Here is a 20120-nt window from a genome sequence, read left to right on the forward strand (position 1 = left end):
TTCTTTAAGGAACTGTCATGGCCCAGTTCCAACATTTCCAAATCATTCAGCAAATGAGGTTGTTTTTGTTACCATAAAAGGTGAATGGAGGGCGTTTTCAAGGTGGGGTTTTAATGCTCATTCATGACCGCACAAATATAGTATGGCTCTGATTTATCAATGAAAACATGAGTATATGTTGCATGCAACAGTTTGATAAATCCCAATCATTTGTTATTTACGCACGGTTGATAAATGAGGCCCCTGGAGATGGACAACAAAAATTCAAATGTGTTGCGTTCACTCTGGTGGATTAATAGAAAATATCCAGTTTTTCTACCAATCAATGTTGGAAACATAGCTGACTCAAAACTCCAGAGAGCACTTCTCACCTGGAGTGGGGTCGAGAACGCTGGTGGTGGGAACGGGAATAGTGCCTGCGGGAACCAGACCTGAGGGGAAAGAAAACTATCACACACGCTAATCTGATCTAACATAACACGGAGATCAGTGCACCAGAGAACTGTTCTTACTTGGAGTGGGATCGGGAACGAGAACGGGAACGAGACCAGGACCTGAGGGCATAAAGAGAGAGAGAGAGAAAACGCACACCACACACTGATCTACAGTCATTCATTGTACATGGACTCAATCAGCATTGAGCTTTAGGGTAGCACGTTCAGCAGGGATGAAATAGAAGCAGGTGTTTTCACTACGCAGAATCTCCTGTTACCACAACTCCAGGAAGTGGTTCTCACCTCTTTATGGAGCTGGGGAGTGGGATTGGTCCAGGCCAGAGAGTGGGTCGGGGAAGAACTGTGAGACTCTTCAGAAGCACTCAGACTCTCCTCAGATCCACAAGAGGAGTCCTGCAGGGACAGACCACAGACTTATTAGAACCACAACCAGCAGGAATCTACTGTTGGTGACATGAAAACTTTGGAGTGAATTGTCCCTTTCATTTAGAATGGAAAGGGGCCCTGGTTTGACCTTACCTCATCTTCATCCTCTCCACTCTCCTCCATAATCCTCCCAGACTGGAGTCTCTCTGCTGCAGCTCTGGCAACATTTATGGAACTTGTCACCCCCAGGGCGTAGAGGGTTTTAAACATGCTTTTAGGACAGCCATGTCTCAAACTCCCATCCCAGAAAGGACAAAGTTACATGCAGACGCATTAGTCTTGAGGATAATAGCCAGCAGAAGCCCTATCCTCTGGTAGATGATATCCTTGCCCTCTGATGACATCCTGTTTTGGATAGAACATGACAGAACGTCAAATACAAAAAAATGATGCATACCCGTTCACAACTTTGATAAGCTCCCACTGTGATTTAGTAACCCTTTACACTCATACCTGTATACGGGTTGAATATGGCAGATTTGGGTCTGTCCTTCACAGCTCTGTATGGGTTTTGACTGACAGCCGTTTTGAACTTCAGCACCGCACGCGACAAGAAGTTGCCACCATCCCTCATGCTAATTGGGAACTTTTGCACATTTCTTGTTGTCTGAGTGAGGGAAATGCTGTTAATTAAGAGGACTCTATATTTTGAAAGATGAGATGTTGAGGATTATAATAAATACCGCTTTGATGTCATACAAGCAAACCAAACATCCAAACGTCCAAATGTGCACTTCACATTTCCATATCACAAAACTCATGTCATATACAGTATCAACGTTTATGATCACTATGTTTGATTTACAGTTACAAGAATGACATGGCGTCATACCCCGGGTTGTTCTGAACAGAATGAGCCTGTTTGTCTATTTAGAAGAAAATTATCCTCAGAACACGACCCTGAATGCACTCATGACTCCTTTCCATGCGCACCAACATTTATCTGAATTGCCCTGTGAAAGCCTAACACTGTAAGATCATATTCTATAACTTAGCTAGTCATGTTGGCAATAGAACAAGCTTTCCAGCTGACCTAGATTGCGATTTATAACGGGCCGTTTTTGGGTAAACAACAATACATAATTGTGTGATGGCGGAGATGCAGGGTTGTGTTCCAAACAAAACAACTACAAGTGCGCTTGCTCTAGTTCCTCAACGGCACAGCTAGGAGAGCTCAAAAAGCACCTTATAGTGAGGACATTGAAATGACTTGGGAACTGTGCACACTTTGGAGAGGTGTGTGGCAACTTGGTCCTCTTACTCAAATCCTTGTAATGTTTTTGTCTTATGTTGCACCTACACCACATTTTCCAGGAATATTCTTATCATATTACTGAATGTCTCCAGAATATGTTCAGATGTTGTTATCAACAAATGCAGCGAAAAGTACAGTAAATGTAAAATGCACAAAATCAACAGTGTAATGTTTGGATTCAGTCTTGTGTCAGGTGAATTGTTGTGACATCAATAAGGGATCATAGCTTTCACCTGGAATAACCTGGTCAGTCTATGTCATGGAAAGAGCGGGTGTTATTCATGTTTTGTATACTCAGTAAAACACAAGAAAATCAAATATTTGACTGCACTGGGCCTTTAAATATAAAATATAGGTATATTGTGTATTTAAAATATGTATATTAATTAATAGCTACAGTTTGTAAACAGAAATTAACACAACAAAGCCCTTTCTTTCCAAATGTGACACCAAAATGAATGCAGCGTTGCTGCAACTTTGCATTCACGTTGCATTATGAATTTTATGAGGCACATTGGGTTTCATACACACTTACCGGACCTTCTCAGGTTTGGTCAACAGTGCCCTCAGACAGCTTAGAATGCAAGAACTTCCTCCCAGGAGAACGATCTCACATTCTCAGCTGTCTTTGCTTGTCTCAACGGTCCCTCCCTGTCCTTCTCCAATGCCATTCTCTGTCAAAATAAGAATGATCAGTGCTTGCTAACTAGTTTGCCCCGTCTGGCCATGTGTAGCACTGAACTAAACTATAACCAATTTACGTGTAACTGAGGTGGTGTGGTGAACTAGGCTCACGTGAAGAGTCACCTTGCCAGAGACATGAACACCTTTTTTATCCCCTCATGCTTTTGTTCAAACCCTGCTTGGTCTAACGTGGTCCCAGCCAAAAAACGAATGAATAAAAGACATGAGGGGATAGAAAAAGAGAGGGAGCAGGAGAGTAGATGTAGAGAGAAAGAGAGGGGGAGTCAAAAAGCAGCATAACGTTACCTCCCGTCTGATCTGCTTGATACCTAGTCAGTTGCGCAACTGAATGCATTCAAACGAAATGTGTCTTACGCATTTAACACAAACCCTGTGAATGAGAGAGGTGCGGGGGGCTACCTTAATCGACGTCATCGGCGTCCGGAGAGCAGTTGTCATTCAGGGTTAACTGCTTTGCTCAAATGCAGATATTTGTACCTTGCTGGCTCGGGGATTCGAACCAGCAGCCTTTCGGCTAATGGCCTAACGCACTTAACCACTAGGCTACCTGCAGCCTCAATCTTTGCAGATTGTTTGTAACTAATATATTTTGCCTGACATAGAAGTTGGGCACAGGGGCCAGTCACATGGTTACCTATCCAACCAATCTTTTTTAAATTATAATTATTTGATCCTCCGTTTCATATCTAACAAAGTAATCCTGACTGGGGCTTGAACCTGGGACCTTGCGACTGTCAATTGACGAGGTCAGGTCCCGAGGTGAGGGGAGGACAGCACATAATAATGGCTGGAATGGAGTGGTATCTAATGGAAAGTGGAAACCATGTGTTTAATACCATTCCATTGAAATTGTTCCGGTAATTACTATGAGCACGTCATCCCCAATTAAGTTGCCAACAACTGCCTGTGCCTGATAACCCCTTCCCTCAGAGAACGGATCCTCACGCCTGCACCCTTGGAACAAGCTCTCAATGGTCACAATCGGGGGCCATCCAACATCTAACGTAGCAGATGTAAATTATTTCTGGTCCTGACGAGGGAAAGAAACTGTCGGGGGAAGTTCTCTTCTGCACTACTCATCCAATCCAGTAAATGTGGAGGAGGATTTAAGATGGAGTGTCGCCTTGTTAATATCCGAAAGCAGAAGTCGCGTCACAGGCTCTCTTTCAATTTCCCCTGAAAAATTGATGCATCCGGTTGGTATCAAACCCGCTGAGGGTGTTCCACATCTGACACTAATGTAGCAAAGTCAAGGGGCAGTCCCAAACAGGGCTTGAACCTCTAGACCAGGGGTATTCAAATCTTACCCTATGAGGTCCGGAGCAACCACATGCTGCAGTGTCCCAGGTATAAATCAGAGGGAAGCAGTGGAACTGCCTTTGAGGTCCAGATTGGAATTTGAGGGCCCTACACTTTGTGACTCTCATTGTCAGCCCAACACCCCTAGCTTCTCCATGGGGTCACAACCTCTTAATATGAAATATAATATTTATTCAAAAACACACACGGCATGGTTTGACAGAATGAATACCCTTTTCATGCTACACTCCGAAATGGTAGCCTAGGTAGTGGTTGGGAGTCGACTCCAAAATAATCGATTTCCTCGACTCTTTGCCCGTAGACTCCTTGTGTCGACTCTCATTTCTGGGTGTCAAGCTTTGATTCTGCTAGGAATCGACTCCTCGACTCCTAAGATTCTGTATTTTCAATTGGAGGAAACTAGTTGTCGTAGTCTACTTCGAGAACAGAAACAATCGCATCTTTCACAACAAAGAAAGAGCCAGCTAGCGAGGGAGAGAGAGAGAGAGAGAGAGAGAGAGAGAGAGAGATAGGAGGGGCCCAGCCAGGCACTAGACATGTTGGCCACCAGGCAGACAGTCAGAACCGTGCATCGGTAATCAAAACATGTAGGCAATGTCTCGGCGCAAGTTCACTAAAGTAGGGGCTATCAATGAGTAGGCTGAGCTATTCCACACACCACAGCCCGAGACCAAACACACACTAGCGTTTTTCATAGCGAAAGAGAAAGAGCAGGCGAGCCAGCGAGGGAGAGAGAGGATCGGGACAGGCAGACAGACAGTCGGAACTATGCGCATAGGCTATATCTTGGTTATCTGTTTCTCGCAATGTCTTGTCTAGCAATGCCCCGTAAATTCACCAAAAGTATATATTAGGCTATCAATGAGTATGGCTAAGCTATTCTCCATAATGCCAGTGAATTGAAGTTGAACATTGCCAAATGCATCAGTTTCATTAGGCCTAAATGTGGAGAATGCCCAGCGGAACCAACAGTGAAGTCACCGTCAGTAGGCCGAGTAACTGCTGGCATTCTAACACCGACATTGTTCGTCCGAGCGGGAAATGGTTGAGGTAGGATAGGATTTTGTTACTCTCACCTGAGGGAGACGTGCCCTCATGCAGAGTCGAGTCTATGGACATCCCGAGGTAGATCACCTTCCGTGAGGGGGTCAGGTGAATCTTCTCCTCGTTTAGGGTGAGGCCCAGAACTCAAATGTGGTTCATGAGGGTCCTCGTGTCCGTTGTGGCCTGTTCCCTGGATGGGGCAGACTATCCAATCGTCCAGACAGTTACTCCTCCAGTAGAATGTGCCACCACAGCAAAAGGCTGAAATGCTGCAGTAACAGTGTCCAACATGCAATGTGAGAGTCCAGTCGGATAGGCCCTGGCCCAGAACTCTCACCATAGTAAACAAAAACGGATAAAGCTTTCATATTGCCTGCGTCTGTGAAAAGAGTCCATTGCCCTAGCCGGGCACAACACACTGGGGGAAGCCCCTAGTTCACCCGCAACAGCAAGCGGGGCGTATGTGGACAACTGTAATGGCCGGTCAACGTGTCTGTCAGACAGAACCCTTGGCCAGAATGAGGGGTTAGGATGTAGGTTGATGCTCCTTCATCTGAACTCATTCGGAAACAATCAGTCAACCAGGGCATCAACACTAGACCCTGAGACATTTGAGGTGCCAGAACGATAGCGGTGGCCAGCATCGGAATTGGAGTTCGTAGCCTTCCATCACTGTATTCAGTGCCCATGGGGACTCCACTTGCCTCTCTCAGTTTGGCCTTTGGGCCTTTGAGAAGCTGCCAATGCCAGCGGCAAGCACCTCAGGATGACTGCAGAATGCCATCCTTCTTAGACGCAGTCCGCTGCCTGTGGGCAGGGACGGACACCTTGCATTTCTCAAGGCGAAAAGCCATACTGGAAATGGTAGTTTCTCTCAGTGGGAAGAAGAGATGGGTAGTGTATATCCTGCAGTGTAACAAAAGAATATGGCAACCCCAGCTACACACTGCGTAAGCCCAGCAGTGTAATGTAGCTGTTATTTGAATTTCTAAGGGAAACTAGGATAGTTACTGTCTGTACTGTGAAGTAGTGTAACATAACTATATGAAACCCAGCTATATACTGAACCCCTCAGTGTAATAGAGCTGTTGTGAGTTTCCAAGTGAAACTAGCTAGGATAGTTACTGTATGTACAATAACGTAGTGTAACAGAAACTATCATGCACCAACCCAGCTATGCACTGTGTGAAAAACAGCAGTGTAATATAGCTGTAATGTGAGTTTCCAGGAAAAACTAGGTTACTGTCTTAACTGTAAGTACAACAGAAAACTAGTAACCCCAGCTACACACTGTGCACGACCGCATTGTAATAGCTGAAAAGTGAGTTTCCAAGGGAAACTAGGATAGTCACTGGAAGCTAGCACAGTTACTGTAGTGCAACAGATCTGTCCGTTTATAAAAGATCCCAGAAATGCTCACTAACAGGGACGTAAACAAATGTGTGCACAACATTTGAGAGAAATAAGCTTTTTGTGCATATGGAAAATTCTTAGGATATTTTATTTCAGCACATGAAACATGGGACCAACACGGAACATGATGGATTTTGGCCGACATTCTGCACATTTTCTTATCGATGAAACATTTGATCTCAATACAGTTTTCTGTTCCCAAAACTAGAATATGTCATGAACAGAGTGGACTACACTTTACCCTTTGCAAAGGTTTTTAAAAATCGCGTTGTTCAGGGGTGCAAAGGCGAATTTAATTATTGCTCAATGGCACTTCAGAGTAGGCGTTCCCTAACGGAAATATGCAGATGCTAGAACGCGCCAATAGGATCTCGCTAGCTCGTGCTTGGCTCTGCCCCTCTCGTTGCGTGTTCTGCCCACTATGGCTAATTTGTTCCCATTAGAAACGACAGGCTGTGGTCTATCTTGGTTTAGTTATAAAACATATTTGATGAAACGTGGTGCGCCTCGCAACACCTAGCTCACTCTCAGGGGAGAACTCTGGAACAAAGCACATGCTTGGATAATAATGACAAAACCAACGTTTCTAGTAATACCCGTCCGAATAGGGCTAAAGCATGGCAAATAATAGGCGTATCAGCTGCATCATCCCATTTTATCCGTCAAGTCTTTACACAGCACACATCAAATCAAAGTGTAGGAACTACATATTGTAGTTCCAACACATCACCTTCTATATTCAAATAAAATAGGCCTTTTATAGATTAAGTTGATGAGCAAATGGGCAGCATCATGCTCATGTCAACCTCTAGAACGCAAATGTAGTCTTCCTAGTAGGCCTGTAATAATGAAGTGGTATGTACGTATGTGTTTCAGTGTTTTGAGAGTCGAGTAAGAGTCGACTCCAACCACAAGAGTCGGATTCGAGCGAGAGTCGACTCCAACCACAGGAGACCTGGAGTCGTGCACCAGCCGATAGTGTAGATCTAGAGCCCATGCACTATCGGCTGCCTAGGCTATCAAAATGCGAACCGAGCGATTTTCAGCCGTCTTGAAATCAAGGATTCAATTTTCGCACACGCGGGTACAAAATAGGCTACACTACTACTAACTAGCAACTTTAGTAAAATATAACTAAACCCCTTTCATCTGTTGTTGACTCATAGATATAACATTTTGGCCGACATTCTGCTAATTTTGTAATTGATGAAACATTTGATCTCCATACAGTTTTCTGTTTAAAAAAACTACAATCTCTAACAAACAGAGTGGAGTACGTTTTTGTAGACTTTACCCTTTGCAAAACATTTTTTATTTAAATGGCGTTGTTTTGAAGGAGGGCAAGGGCAAATTTAGTTATTGCACACGCGCACATCACAGAGTAGGCGTTCCCTAACGGAAATATGCAAATAAATGCGACAATATTGGCTCGTGCTTGGCTCGCCCACCTTCTTGCTTGTTCTGCCCACTATGATACATTTGCTACCATTGGAAACCACAGGCTCTGGTCTATCTTCGGTTAGTTATAAAAATATTTGGTTGAGTCGTATATGGCTAGGATACTTACTAGCTCTTGCAATGAAGTGACAGTCAGATAACGTTTAAGTTCGCTACATTTACTGTCTTTGCCTCTTATTTAAATTACCTATTAAGAACATAATGCAACCAACTGCGAAAGTCACCACAGCATATTTATTACAACAAACCTGCAGTTTCTTCTTCGTAAAAACCATTGTTGAAAACAAACCGTTCTTCTTCGTGGATGTCAATGGACGTAATCCTGCCACCCACATGGCTCTGCTGCCACCTACTGTTTTCAGAAGTACTGCAACCAAAGATTGTTGTAACCAGAGAGGAATAATCTTTGCTGTAACTGACTTTACAATAACTAGTATGACACACACAGGCAAGCACGCACACACAGTCTGTCATTGGAAGGATTCAGACTTTAATTATTATCCATTTGAAAAAAGGTTTTACAAAAAGTAACATTCAAATTTTCACTTTTAAAAAAACAATTAAAATAAGCTTTAGATACAACATTATTTACCTAAAGAAAATGGCTTCTATAAACAATGTGAATAGAAGATAATAATATACAGGTAAGTGGATGCTAAGACATGGACATACTGACAGGAAAGATTACAATAACATTTAGAAATAATAATAATAATGGCGTGATTGCTTCCTTTACAATGAGTAGCAACTAGCCAGAGAGCAGTGAAAACACTATAGAATTAGAATGAGTAGAACAGAATATTGCAATTCAGATTCTACCCTTCACCCAGATGTGTGCATTGGATTGGTAGAAAGATGTCTGGAGGAAGTTTCCACCATAATCCAATACATTCCATTTAAATCCATTAGGGTGAGTGAACGAGTACACACTTCAGGAGAAGGGTAGATAATCGGACTGCACTAAATATTTTGCAGTGGGTGCGTGCTCTGGCGGCCATATTTGATGTACCATTTCAAATGTTCAATGTACTGGTCAGTGAACCTCGACTGTTCCAGAAATGCAAAAATGGCAAGTTCAAAATGTTGCCGCCATTTTGGGTGGGCAATAGAAAAATCGACTTGATTTTCAGACCTGTGACCTTTAACTCATTTTAATTCCATGGGTAAAAACCGATCTGAAATGCTTCCTTCTGACAGGACCCAGACTACGCTAGTCATAGAAACAGAATATAAAATGTGACTATACAACAAAAAGGTGAAAAATATAACAAAAATAAACTACAGTTAATAGAAGACACATTTGACTTGAGCAAGCAGTGTAAGTGTGCTCGTGTTGGTTGGCTAGACTGATGAATCAAACATTCTGCTGTGGGTCAAAGTTTCCTTCAGGCACAGATCTAGGATCTATGATCAGCTTACCTTCTCCAAATCCTAACCTCAAACATTAGGGGTGGTTAACGCTAAACTGACCCTAGATCAGCATGTATGGACAACTTTTACCACCTACTCAGTCAAACAGCTAATAACGCTTCACCTGAAACAACAGGGCATGTCACATGACACAAGCTTTAATAGCATGAGGTCACATCACTTTCATGAGGTGCAGGGCTGGAAAAAAATCCACATAGAAATAAAATAGTGTCCACACACAGACATACTTTTATTGGTTAGCAAAGTTTCCATCAATCCAAACATTAATTGATCAGAACATTGTTAACAAATAAAGGTATGCGTTGGAGAATCAATGTGCAGGCCCAACTCTACCACTACATTACAAAGGTCTGACATTATGTAGATATTGGTTGTTACAAACTCTGTCATAGTGTTTTATAATTAAAGTGTTATATCATGCCTATGGCTATGACAGTGTTCAGAAGGTCTTAAAAAGGTGTTATGCTTGTCGCTTCAGGTGAAGAGTTAATGAAGCCACCTGTAGTCTCTCTCAATACACAGACACCTACACAGGCCCTCTAGAGAAAGCGATTGATGATTCAATATAATCAATTATTCAATCGATCGATTGCTCTAGAGCAGGGTTTCCCAAACTTGGTCCTGGTTTTTGCCCTAGCACTACACAGCTCATTCAAATAATCAAAGCTTGACGATGACTTGGTCATTTGAATCAGCTGTGTAGTGCTAGGGCAAAAACCAAAACGTGCACCCAGGGGAGGCTCCAGGACCGAGTTTGGGAAACCCTGCTCTAGAGAGACAGAGGGCTACTACACTTTTCCTATTCCCTGCATCCTAACCATCATCATTATGATTGACAGACACAATTACATGATCTGCAAAAGCTTAAAAAACACATGCATCTCCAGCATTTTATACAACAGAGTATGATACAAAATAAGGCATTTCATTGTGTGAGTATTCATGTTTGCAAGAGTGTGTGTGTATGCGTCTTCGTTTGTGTGTACATAGTGACCACATTGAATGTCATTTGTTTTGCCAGCCTATAAAAAGACTGCAAATAACTAACATAAAGTCATGATAACTCTTACTTAAAATATATATATATTTGTCATATATATTTACGTATATATATTCATATATAAAAAAAAAAGGGGGGGACGGGGAGAAAAAAGCCCACAAGGTCCCTGTTTATTGGCCAGTCTATAAGCCACGCCCTCATTCCATGACCTCACCGGGCGCCACGGTGACCAGCTGCAGAGGGATCTCCTGATTGCCTAGGAGGTCATGAGCGCCAGAAGCTGATTGAAGGATGAGGGTGGTTCCGTCTGCGGTGATGATGGTGTTGCTGGGGGGCGGAGACAATGAGGAGGAAGCCACACCTTTTTTGTTCTGGTGAGTCTTTATATGTTTGGCCAGATGGTCACTACGCATGAACCTCTTTGAACACTCTCCACACACAAACTTCTTCTCTCCTGGAATGAGAAAGAGGGATGAAAGGAAGATAAAGAGAGAGTGATGAAAGAATAAGTGTGGTGAGGGTTAAGGTTGTGTTATGTAGTGAAGATGGTATTCGTGTGTATTCCTACCAGTGTGTGTCCGTCTGTGTCTCTGTAGCTCGTCACTCCTGGTAAACCGCTTGCCACAGAACATCCAGTTGCAGACGAAGGGCCGTTCTCCGCTGTGCCATCTAAGGTGAGCCCTGAGGTGAGAGGTCTTACCGTACACTTTCCCACAGCCCACGATATGACAGATATGCTGCTTCTTCTTACCAAGACTCGACCCTCTGGGGGAAGGGGTGATGAGAGAGAGGGTTGGGGTCACACACACAAAGTCAACATCTTGCAGTCATTTGAATTTCAATTGTCATGGTTGAAACTGACCCTACTGAGTATATAACCAGGTTCGACCACATTAACCCACTGAGCTAAAGCCTAGGATCCACCCCTTTTATATATATTTGTGTTAATATATTGTGCTTGTCTTTCTAACCCACCTCCCTCCAGCCTCTTTACAGTTGGGACAGGTGCAGGCGACTCTCCTCAGCCTCTTGCCCTCCCCGGTGGACATGTCCATGTCTTCGTCATCCATCTGGACACGCAGGTTGTTGAGGTCACTGGGGTTGAGGGTGGAGTCACCACTCAGCTGCCACTCTTCAGAGTCTGGCTCCTCCTTTATCTGGATGTCTATGGGGAGAGAGAGTTAGAATGTGTGTATGTGTGTGTGTGAGAGACGGAGTGTGAGACAGTAAGAAAGAAAGAGAAAGATGGAGAGTTTGTATGTGTGTGTGTGTGTATGTATGCATGTTCCTACCTGCAGGACTGCCGGCCTCCTCTCCCTGTGTGTATTGAATCCCTGGCTGTCCTATAGAGTTGACTGTAACAGTCTGGAGGTTAGGCAGGGTGATGGATCCTCCCTGCCCCATAGAGAGGCCCTGGACTGGGGCTAGAGTCAGCTGCTGGCCCCCTTGGGCCTGGGGGAGCTGGAGGCCCTGCAGAGACTGGACACCTTGGACCTGAGAGAGAGAGTTCGAAAGAGTTACACATGTATGATCCCACACACCTGAGACACACCTACGTACGGTAGTCAAACAGATATACACACACGCCCACACACAACCTACCTGAAAGGTCTGCCACTGTATCTGTCCTGAAGCAGTGACTGTCTGGGCCTGGATGAGGAAGGTTCCCGGGTTGACTAGTTGGACGCTCTGGAGCGTCTGCCCAGACTGGGATAGATCCTGTCCCTGGTCCCCCTGGTTGTCCCCCGACAGCTGGAGGATGGGCTGGGAGAGGGACGAGGCATTAGAGGTGGACACCTGGATAAAAGATAGACTTAGTTCAGGCATGGTCTTTTTTCAGCCATGCTCTTAGAACAGTGTCCATCGTAATATGATATGACCTGCTGAAGACAAGCTAAACAAGACTAGTAACTTTTTTCCTGTATCATGGCTCACTGAAATATGACTGTTATATGTGGTGTACGGCGCTGTTAATAAGCCTATGGAATTCTATGTCATAGGACTGACCTGTATTTGCTGCAGGTGGTTGTGGGAGTTGTAGTTCTCTGAGGATGGGTCTGAAACCCCGGCAGACACGGCAGTAGCTTGGGTCAGAACCCCCGTCCCGTCGATGGTTTCAGGCAGCTGGGATGATGAGGAGGAGGTTGTTGGCACGTAGAGGTCTGGGTTACCGTTAGCCTCACTAACTAGCGTCGCTAGCTGTTTGGAACCACCTTCCTGCCCGTCCAGCGCTTGGCTGCCCATGATCAGCTGACCGTCGGTCGTCGTTGCTATGGGAACCGTCTGAGCGCCGGCAAGCCCTAGCGATTCGAGGTCGATGCTGTTGATAGGGAGGAAAGTTATGTTTCCCCCCGACAGCCCCATGGGAACCGCGCCGCTATAGGCCGTGCCCCCTGCCAATGACAAGCCCTGAATCTGCTGCATATGCCCAGCCTGCGTTAGGAGGTCAGAGGTTGTCGTCGTGGCGACGCTGATTCCGATATTGCCGTGGCTACCGTCCTGGATGAGATGGATTTGGCCCGAGCCATCGTCCAATCCCTGCGCAGAGAAGCCTGCCAGAGTTCCATCGGAGTTGTGGATCTGAGGGATGACATGGAAGAGAGACTTCAGCATTTGTGTGTAGAGAATATTGTGTGTAAGGTTTAACATGATAATCGACCTGGTACCGGACATTCCGCTAACAGAGGTGTGTGTGCAAGTGCATGTGTACGTGCATATATATATATATATACACACATACATACATACATACATATATACAGTTGAAGTCGGAAGTTTACATACACTTAGGTTGGAGTCATTAAAACACATTTCTTGTTAACAAACTATAGTTTTGGCAAGTCGGTTAGGACATCTACAGTGAGGGAAAAAAGTATTTGATCCCCTGCTGATTTTGTACGTTTGCCCACTGACAAAGAAATGATCAGTCTATAATTTTTATGGTAGGTTTATTTGAACAGTGAGAGACAGAATAACAACCAAAAAATCCAGAAAAACGCATGTCAAAAATGTTATAAATTGATTTGCATTTTAATGAGGGAAATAAGTATTTGACCCCCTCTCAATCAGAAAGATTTCTGGCTCCCAGGTGTCTTTTATACAGGTAACGAGCTGAGATTAGGAGCACACTCTTAAAGGGACTGCTCCTAATCTCAGTTTGTTACCTGTATAAAAGACACCTGTCCACAGAAGCAATCAATCAATCAGATTCCAAACTCTCCACCATGGCCAAGACCAAAGAGCTCTCCAAGGATGTCAGGGACAAGATTGTAGACCTACACAAGGCTGGAATGGGCTACAAGACCATCGCCAAGCAGCTTGGTGAGAAGGTGACAACAGTTGGTGTGATTATTCGCAAATGGAAGAAACACAAAAGACCTGTCAATCTCCCTCGGCATGGGACTCCATGCAAGATCTCACCTCGTGGAGTTGCAATGATCATGAGAACGGTGAGGAATCAGCCCAGAACTACACGGGAGGATCTTGTCAATGATCTCAAGGCAGCTGGGACCATAGTCACCAAGAAAACAATTGGTAACACACTACGCCGTGAAGGACGGAAATCCTGCAGCGCCCGCAAGGTCCCCCTGCTCAAGAAAGCACATATACAGGCCAGTCTGAAATTTGCCAATGAACATCTGAATGATTCAGAGGAGAACTGGGTGAAAGTGTTGTGGTCAGACGAGACCAAAATTGAGCTCTTCGGCATCAACTCAACTCGCTGTCTTTTGGCCAACTACAAGAAACGTCTGACCTCTGATTGCCAACAAGGGTTTTGCCACAAAGTACTAAGTCATGTTTTGCAGAGGGGTCAAATACTTATTTCCCTCATTAAAATGCAAATCAATTTATAACATTTTTGACATGCATTTTTCTGGATTTTGTTGTTGTTATTCTGTCTCTCACTGTTCAAATAAACCTACCATTAAAATTATAGACTGATCATGTCTTTGTCAGTGGGCAAACGTACAAAATCAGCAGGGGATCAAATACTTTTTCCCCTCACTGTACTTTGTGCACTGACAACAATTGTTTACAGACAGATTATTTCACTTATAATTCACTGTCTTACAATTCCAGTGGGTCAGAAGTTTACATACACTAAGTTGACCATGCCTTTAAACAGCTTGGAAATTTCCAGAAAATGATGTCATGGCTTTAGAAGCTTCTGATAGGCTAACTGACATCATTTGTGTCAATTGGACGTGTACCTGTGGATGTATTTCAAGGCCTACCTTCAAACTCAGTGCCTCTTTGCTTGACATCATGGGAAAATCTAAAGAAATCAGCCAAGACCTCAGAAATTAAATTGTAGACCTCCACATGTCTGGTTCATCCTTGGGAGCAATTTCCAAATGCCTGAAGGTACCACGTTCAGCTGTACAAACAATAGTATGCAAGTATAAACACCATGGGACCACGCAGCCGTCATACCGCTCAGGAAGGAGATGCGATCTGTCTCCTAGAGATTAACGTACAGACTACGGTTTGCAACTGCACATGGGGACAAAGATTGTACTTTTTGGAGAAATGTCCTCTGGTCTGATGAAACAAAAATATAACTGTTTGGCCATAATGACCATCGATATGTTTGGAGGAAAAAGGGCATGGCTTGCAAGCGGAAGAACACCATCCCAACCGTGAAGCACGGGGGTGGCAGCATCATGCTGTGGGGGTGCTTTGCTGCAGGAGGGTCTGGTGCACTTCACAAAATAGATGGCATCATGAGGAAGGAAAATTATGTGGATATATTGAAGCAACATCTCAAGACATCAGTCAGGAAGTTAAAGCTTGGTTGCAAAAGGGTCTTCCAAATGGACAATGACCCCAAGCATACTTCCAAAGTTGTGGCAAAATGGTTTAAGGACAACAAAGTCAAGGTATTGGAGTGGCCATCACAAAGCCCTGACCTCAATCCTATAGAAAAAGCGTGTGCGAGCAAGGAGGCCTACAAACCTGACTCAGTTACACCAGCTCTGTCAGGAGGAATGGCAAAAAATTCACCCAACTTATTGTGGGAAGCTTGTGGAAGGCTACCCGAAACATTTGACCCAAGTTAAACAATTTAAAGGCAATGCTACCAAATACTAATTGAGTGTATGTAAACTTCTGACACACTGGGAATGTGATGAAAGAATTAAAAGCTGAAATAAATAATTCCCTCTACAATTATTCTGACATTTCACATTCTTAAAATAAAGTGGTGATCCTAACTGACCTAAGACAGGGAATTTTTACTAGGATTAAAATGTCAGGAACTGTGAAAAACTGAGTTTAAATGTATTTGGCCTTCCAGAAGTGTATGTAACCTTCCGACTTCAACTGTACATATACATATATATTACACATACATATACATATATATATATATATATACACATATATATACTATATATATATACATATATATACATACATACATACATATATATATATATATATATATATATATATATATATATATATACATACATATACATATACATACATACATACATACATACATACATACATACATACATATATATATATATATATATATACACACACACACACACACACTACATGGCCAAAAGTATGTGGACACATGCGCGTTGAACATCTCATTCCAAAATCATGGGCATTCATATGGAGTTGGTCCCCCCCCTTTGCTGCTATAACAGCCTCCACTCTTCTGGGAAGGCTTTCCACTAGATGTTAGAACATTAGTGAGGTCAGGCACTGATGTTAGGCAATTAGGCCTGGCTCGCAGTCAGTGTTCCAATTCATCCCAAAGGTGTTCAGTGGGGTTGAGGTCAGGCCTCGGTGCAGGCCAGTCAAGTTCTTCCACACCGATCTCAACAAACCATTTCTGTATGGACCTCGCTTTGTGCACGGGGCATTGTCATGCTGAAACAGGAAAGGGCCTTCCCCAAACTGTTGCCACAAAGTTGGAAGCACAGAATCGTCTAGAATGTCATTGTATGCTGTAGCATTAAGATTTCCCTTCACTGGAACTAAGGGGCCTAGCCCGAACCATGAAAAACAGCCCCAGACCATAATTCCTCCTCCACCAAACTTTAGTTGGCACTATGCATTCGGGCAGGTAGCGTTCTCCTGGCATCCGCCAAACCCAGATTTGTCCGACGGACTGCCAGATGGTTGAAGCTTGATTCATCACTCAAGAGAACGCGTTTCCACTGATCAAGAGTCTAATGGCGGCGAGCTTTACACCACTCCAGCCGACACTTGGAATTGCGCATGGTGATCTTAGGCTGCTTGGCCATGGAAATCCATTTCATGAAGTGCCCGAAGAACAGTTATTGTGCTGACGTTGCTTCCAGAGGCAGTTTAGAACTCGGTAGTGAGTGTTGCGACCGAGGACCGACGATATTTACTAGCTACGTGCTTCAGCACTCGGCGGTCCCGTTATGTGAGCTTGTGTGGCCTACTACTTCGCAGCTGAGACGTTTGTTGCTCCTAGACGTTTCCACATCACAATAACAGCACTTACAGATGACCGGCGCAGTTCTAACAGGGCAGAAATGTGACGAACTGACCTGTTGGAAAGGTGGCATCCTATGAAGGTGCCACATTGAACGTCACTGAGCTCTTCAGTACGGGCCATTCTACTGCCAATGTTTGTTTATGGAGATTGCATGGCTGTGCGCTCGATTTTATACACCTGTCAGCAACCAGTGTGGCTGAAATAGCCAAATCCACTCATTTGAAAGGATGTCCACATACTTTTGGCCATGTAGTATATCTGCGTGTGTGTGTGTGTACAGTACACTACCTGGTATTGTATGCTGGACACTCCGTTGGCTGAGCCGTCGTTGCCAGATGCTGTGACGTAGATGGGCTGACTGTCCATGTTCCCGATAGGGAGAACATACTGGCCGTTAGAGGTCATCATGCCAGAGTTAGGAATGTGGACGACTCCCTGCTGCGCATCCTTCCCTGTAGAGACCGGGGTTAACAACTCCCAACGGTCTGAACCTGTTAGCTGGATGGCTGTCATGTCTGTGGTCTGACAGAGAGAAGACACATATTCATTGATTATTATTCAGATTAGTGTTTGGTCACTGTTGAGTAATGCAAACAGTTGATCTATTTACAGATATGCAGATGGCATTGGTCATAAGTCTTACGCTGTTGCATTGTAGTTCACAAAGAATAAGAAGCCACAGATTGATTTGGAAATGACATCTCTGTCCTATCCGAGAGTGTGACAGTGAGAGGTACTGAGACAGACAGATATCAGGGTGTAGGCTCCACACTGTGAATAGGGCAAAATGACATGCAGTATGGTTTGATATCACAATCCAGTGTCAGTAGACAAGACAATTATTGTGGAGCTGATCTTGTTAAAATAGATATCCAATCCTATATTATAGGTATCTGCAACATTGGACTAGTAATAATACAGTGGTATCAAGACATTTCAATTAATAAGACAAAAATGTCAAAACAACATGATCAATTCTGAATCTGCCATACAGTCTATGGCTTAGCTAGGTGGTTTGATTTCACAAGGTCCAATATGAAAGGATCCAAACTTCCTCAAGCATGTCACCACCTACCCCATTCATAGACGCAAACTGCTTTAGCGCCTATTGACGAAAGTACAGCATATTCTGACCGGAGAGTTTTGTTAAGAGCCCCTATGCTAGTCTAAACATTAACACGCATAGCTTGCGGTACGTTTTTGGAAACATAAAGAACGTGCAGTATCTTTCATATCAGCAAGAATTTGTTTTTGTTTAAAACAAAATCTCAAATTACTACACACTCTCCATGTTACATCGCTTGTTTACAAAGACAGACAGAAAACATAGGCCGCCACCTGTGCTAATTAGCGAGCTCAGAACACTTGTGTATGCGTAACTGGGGAGGAAGAGTAGTTCATCAACTGGAGGCACACAGCTTATCGATCTGTGCAAAACTGCTACAGTTAGTATATTTTTTATTTGAAAGATTATTTCCCGCTGATATGAAAGATAAGGCGTATATCAGCATATGTTTAGAAAACCACTTTGAAAGCAATGATTGGCGTTTCTAAATGTTAAAACACAGCGTCGGAATTGTAGTTCACATGGAGCCAAATGTGGGCGAACGTAACAGCTGAACAGCCTACATAGGTAGAAGGGTTTTCGAGAGCTAGTCACCACCACTAGACAAAAAACATTGAATAGTCCCTTCTATCATCCACCAAATACAGCTAGTATGGCTAGACAAAATACGTAATCGCTACATGGGGGTGGGGGAGACATTTCGTAGTTCGGTGCACAGATTACCACATTATCAGTTCAGTTTCCCCACTCGCCCCTCCTTTCCCCGCTGTACCCCTCTAACCCCAGGTAGACGAGCTAAATATCGGCGAGCTGACCAAGTGACGGGCTGTGTCCTACCCACTATGGGCGGGTTCTAGAGGGGTAAAGTGGGTGGCCGTTATAGCGGGGAACACAGCGGCGGAAGTATACTAGCTTTACACCCCCTGCAACATTTAAAAACGTGTGAACTTCTAGCTAGCTAAAAACATTACACAGTAGTAGCTCGGAGGAGAAGAAATACGAGATAGAAAATGTTGGGGTACCTGGTTTTCCGAGGCTCCGCCGTGCTGTAGGAATTCGCTTTGACCGCCTTCCACGTCCGCGGTAGCCATTTCCTCTTGTTTCAAATGTTGCTCTGGCGCTAGCATGGAGAGATAGGAAAACTGAGCAAAACACAAATTTTCTCACAGCTTTCCGCTCCTAAAAGGCTGCAAAGAGATAACAAACTTCAGTCGATGACGAATAAACGGCAAACCCTAACTTTGCGACAAGGTTTCAAGGCGGATTTCGACACAGATTGAATGTTTACTTTTGTTAACTAGCTAACTACCTAGCATAGGTCTACTGCAAAAGATTAAAAGACGTAGCTAGCTTGCTTTGCTATCGGTTGTTACGTACAAACTCACCGGTTGGTTGTATGCTTCGATTGGTTAAATGTTATGTACCAGTCATATCGTGAATTGTAATAATCGAAAGATTATCTGATTAACTAAACTCCGAACATGATTATCTTTTATCAAAGGCGGGCTTGTGTTGATCGGTGAATTCGGGTAGATTTTTTTCTATTTTGATTGACGGTGAGGGAAACACAAAAAAGGGGAGTGGGGGCTAACAAGCACGTAACAGGAAGTCCCGCCGTTCTTCTCTAAATGGATTGGTTAGTGCTGGGGTTTTGTGAGACCTCTATGGCCAAGCGATATATCCGTCATTTTTATGGGATATCTGTTTCCTGTTTGTTGTTGGACAAGAACCTCAAATCTGGGAATCTATGGTTGAAATTAAAGAGCAGGAAGTGTAGGGAAAACGGCCATTATGTAACTGCAACACCATTTAAATTACGATATTTATTTGTGTATTAATGTATCCGCATATTCACCTCGTTGGTACACTACTAGGTTAGCTGGCTAACATTGCAACTAAGCTAAATTTAAGTGCAGTGATCATTGTGAAAATCTTGGCTACATTGTTCTGTGCGGCTGCCAGCCAGATGTTGCTCCTTGCCCCTGCTTTTTAGAAGGAACTGCTTCAGTTATGCTGAAAGCGTTCACGTGTATGTGCTGGGAAATAGTCATTGCAACAAG

At 43.8% G+C, this 20120-nt stretch overlaps 1 protein-coding gene across 2 annotated transcripts; it reads right to left on the minus strand.

Annotated features, from left to right (window-relative positions):
- Nucleotides 1–8546: 8546 nt before the first annotated feature.
- LOC311115436 (transcription factor Sp3-like) lies at nt 8547–19878 on the minus strand. 2 transcript variants are annotated; one of them, XM_084190614.1, is made up of 9 exons: nt 19446–19878; nt 19083–19247; nt 17283–17516; nt 12515–13087; nt 12110–12271; nt 11800–12001; nt 11483–11672; nt 11076–11272; nt 8547–10961 (listed from the first exon to the last, which is right to left on the minus strand). In XM_084190614.1, the coding sequence occupies exons 2-9, from the start codon at nt 19185–19187 to the stop codon at nt 10705–10707; spliced, it is 1920 nt and encodes a 639-aa protein (XP_084046740.1). In that variant the 5' UTR covers nt 19188–19247; nt 19446–19878; the 3' UTR covers nt 8547–10704. The 2 variants fall into 2 exon arrangements, with proteins under 2 accessions (XP_084046740.1, XP_084046739.1); XM_084190613.1 differs by having other exon boundaries at nt 12110–12304.
- Between the last annotated feature and the right edge of the window lie 242 nt (nt 19879–20120).

The sequence above is a fragment of the Coregonus lavaretus genome (genome assembly GCF_964263955.1).
Source record: "Coregonus lavaretus genome assembly, contig: HAP1_SCAFFOLD_123, whole genome shotgun sequence".
NCBI classification, from domain to species: domain Eukaryota; kingdom Metazoa; phylum Chordata; class Actinopteri; order Salmoniformes; family Salmonidae; genus Coregonus; species Coregonus lavaretus.

What these genes read in the sequence shown, in the direction of transcription:
- LOC311115436 (XM_084190613.1), bottom strand. Translation starts at nt 19,187, where the DNA reads ATGCTAGCGCCAGAGCAACATTTGAAACAAGAGGAAATGGCTACCGCG. An exon ending in GCGGAGCCTCGGAAAACCAG is followed by an intron (nt 17,517 to 19,082) that starts GTACCCCAACAT and finishes TCTCTCTGTCAG; the next exon opens with ACCACAGACATGACAGCCAT. An exon ending in GGAGGCCGGCAGTCCTGCAG is followed by an intron (nt 11,673 to 11,799) that starts GTAGGAACATGC and finishes CTCTCCCCATAG; the next exon opens with ACATCCAGATAAAGGAGGAG.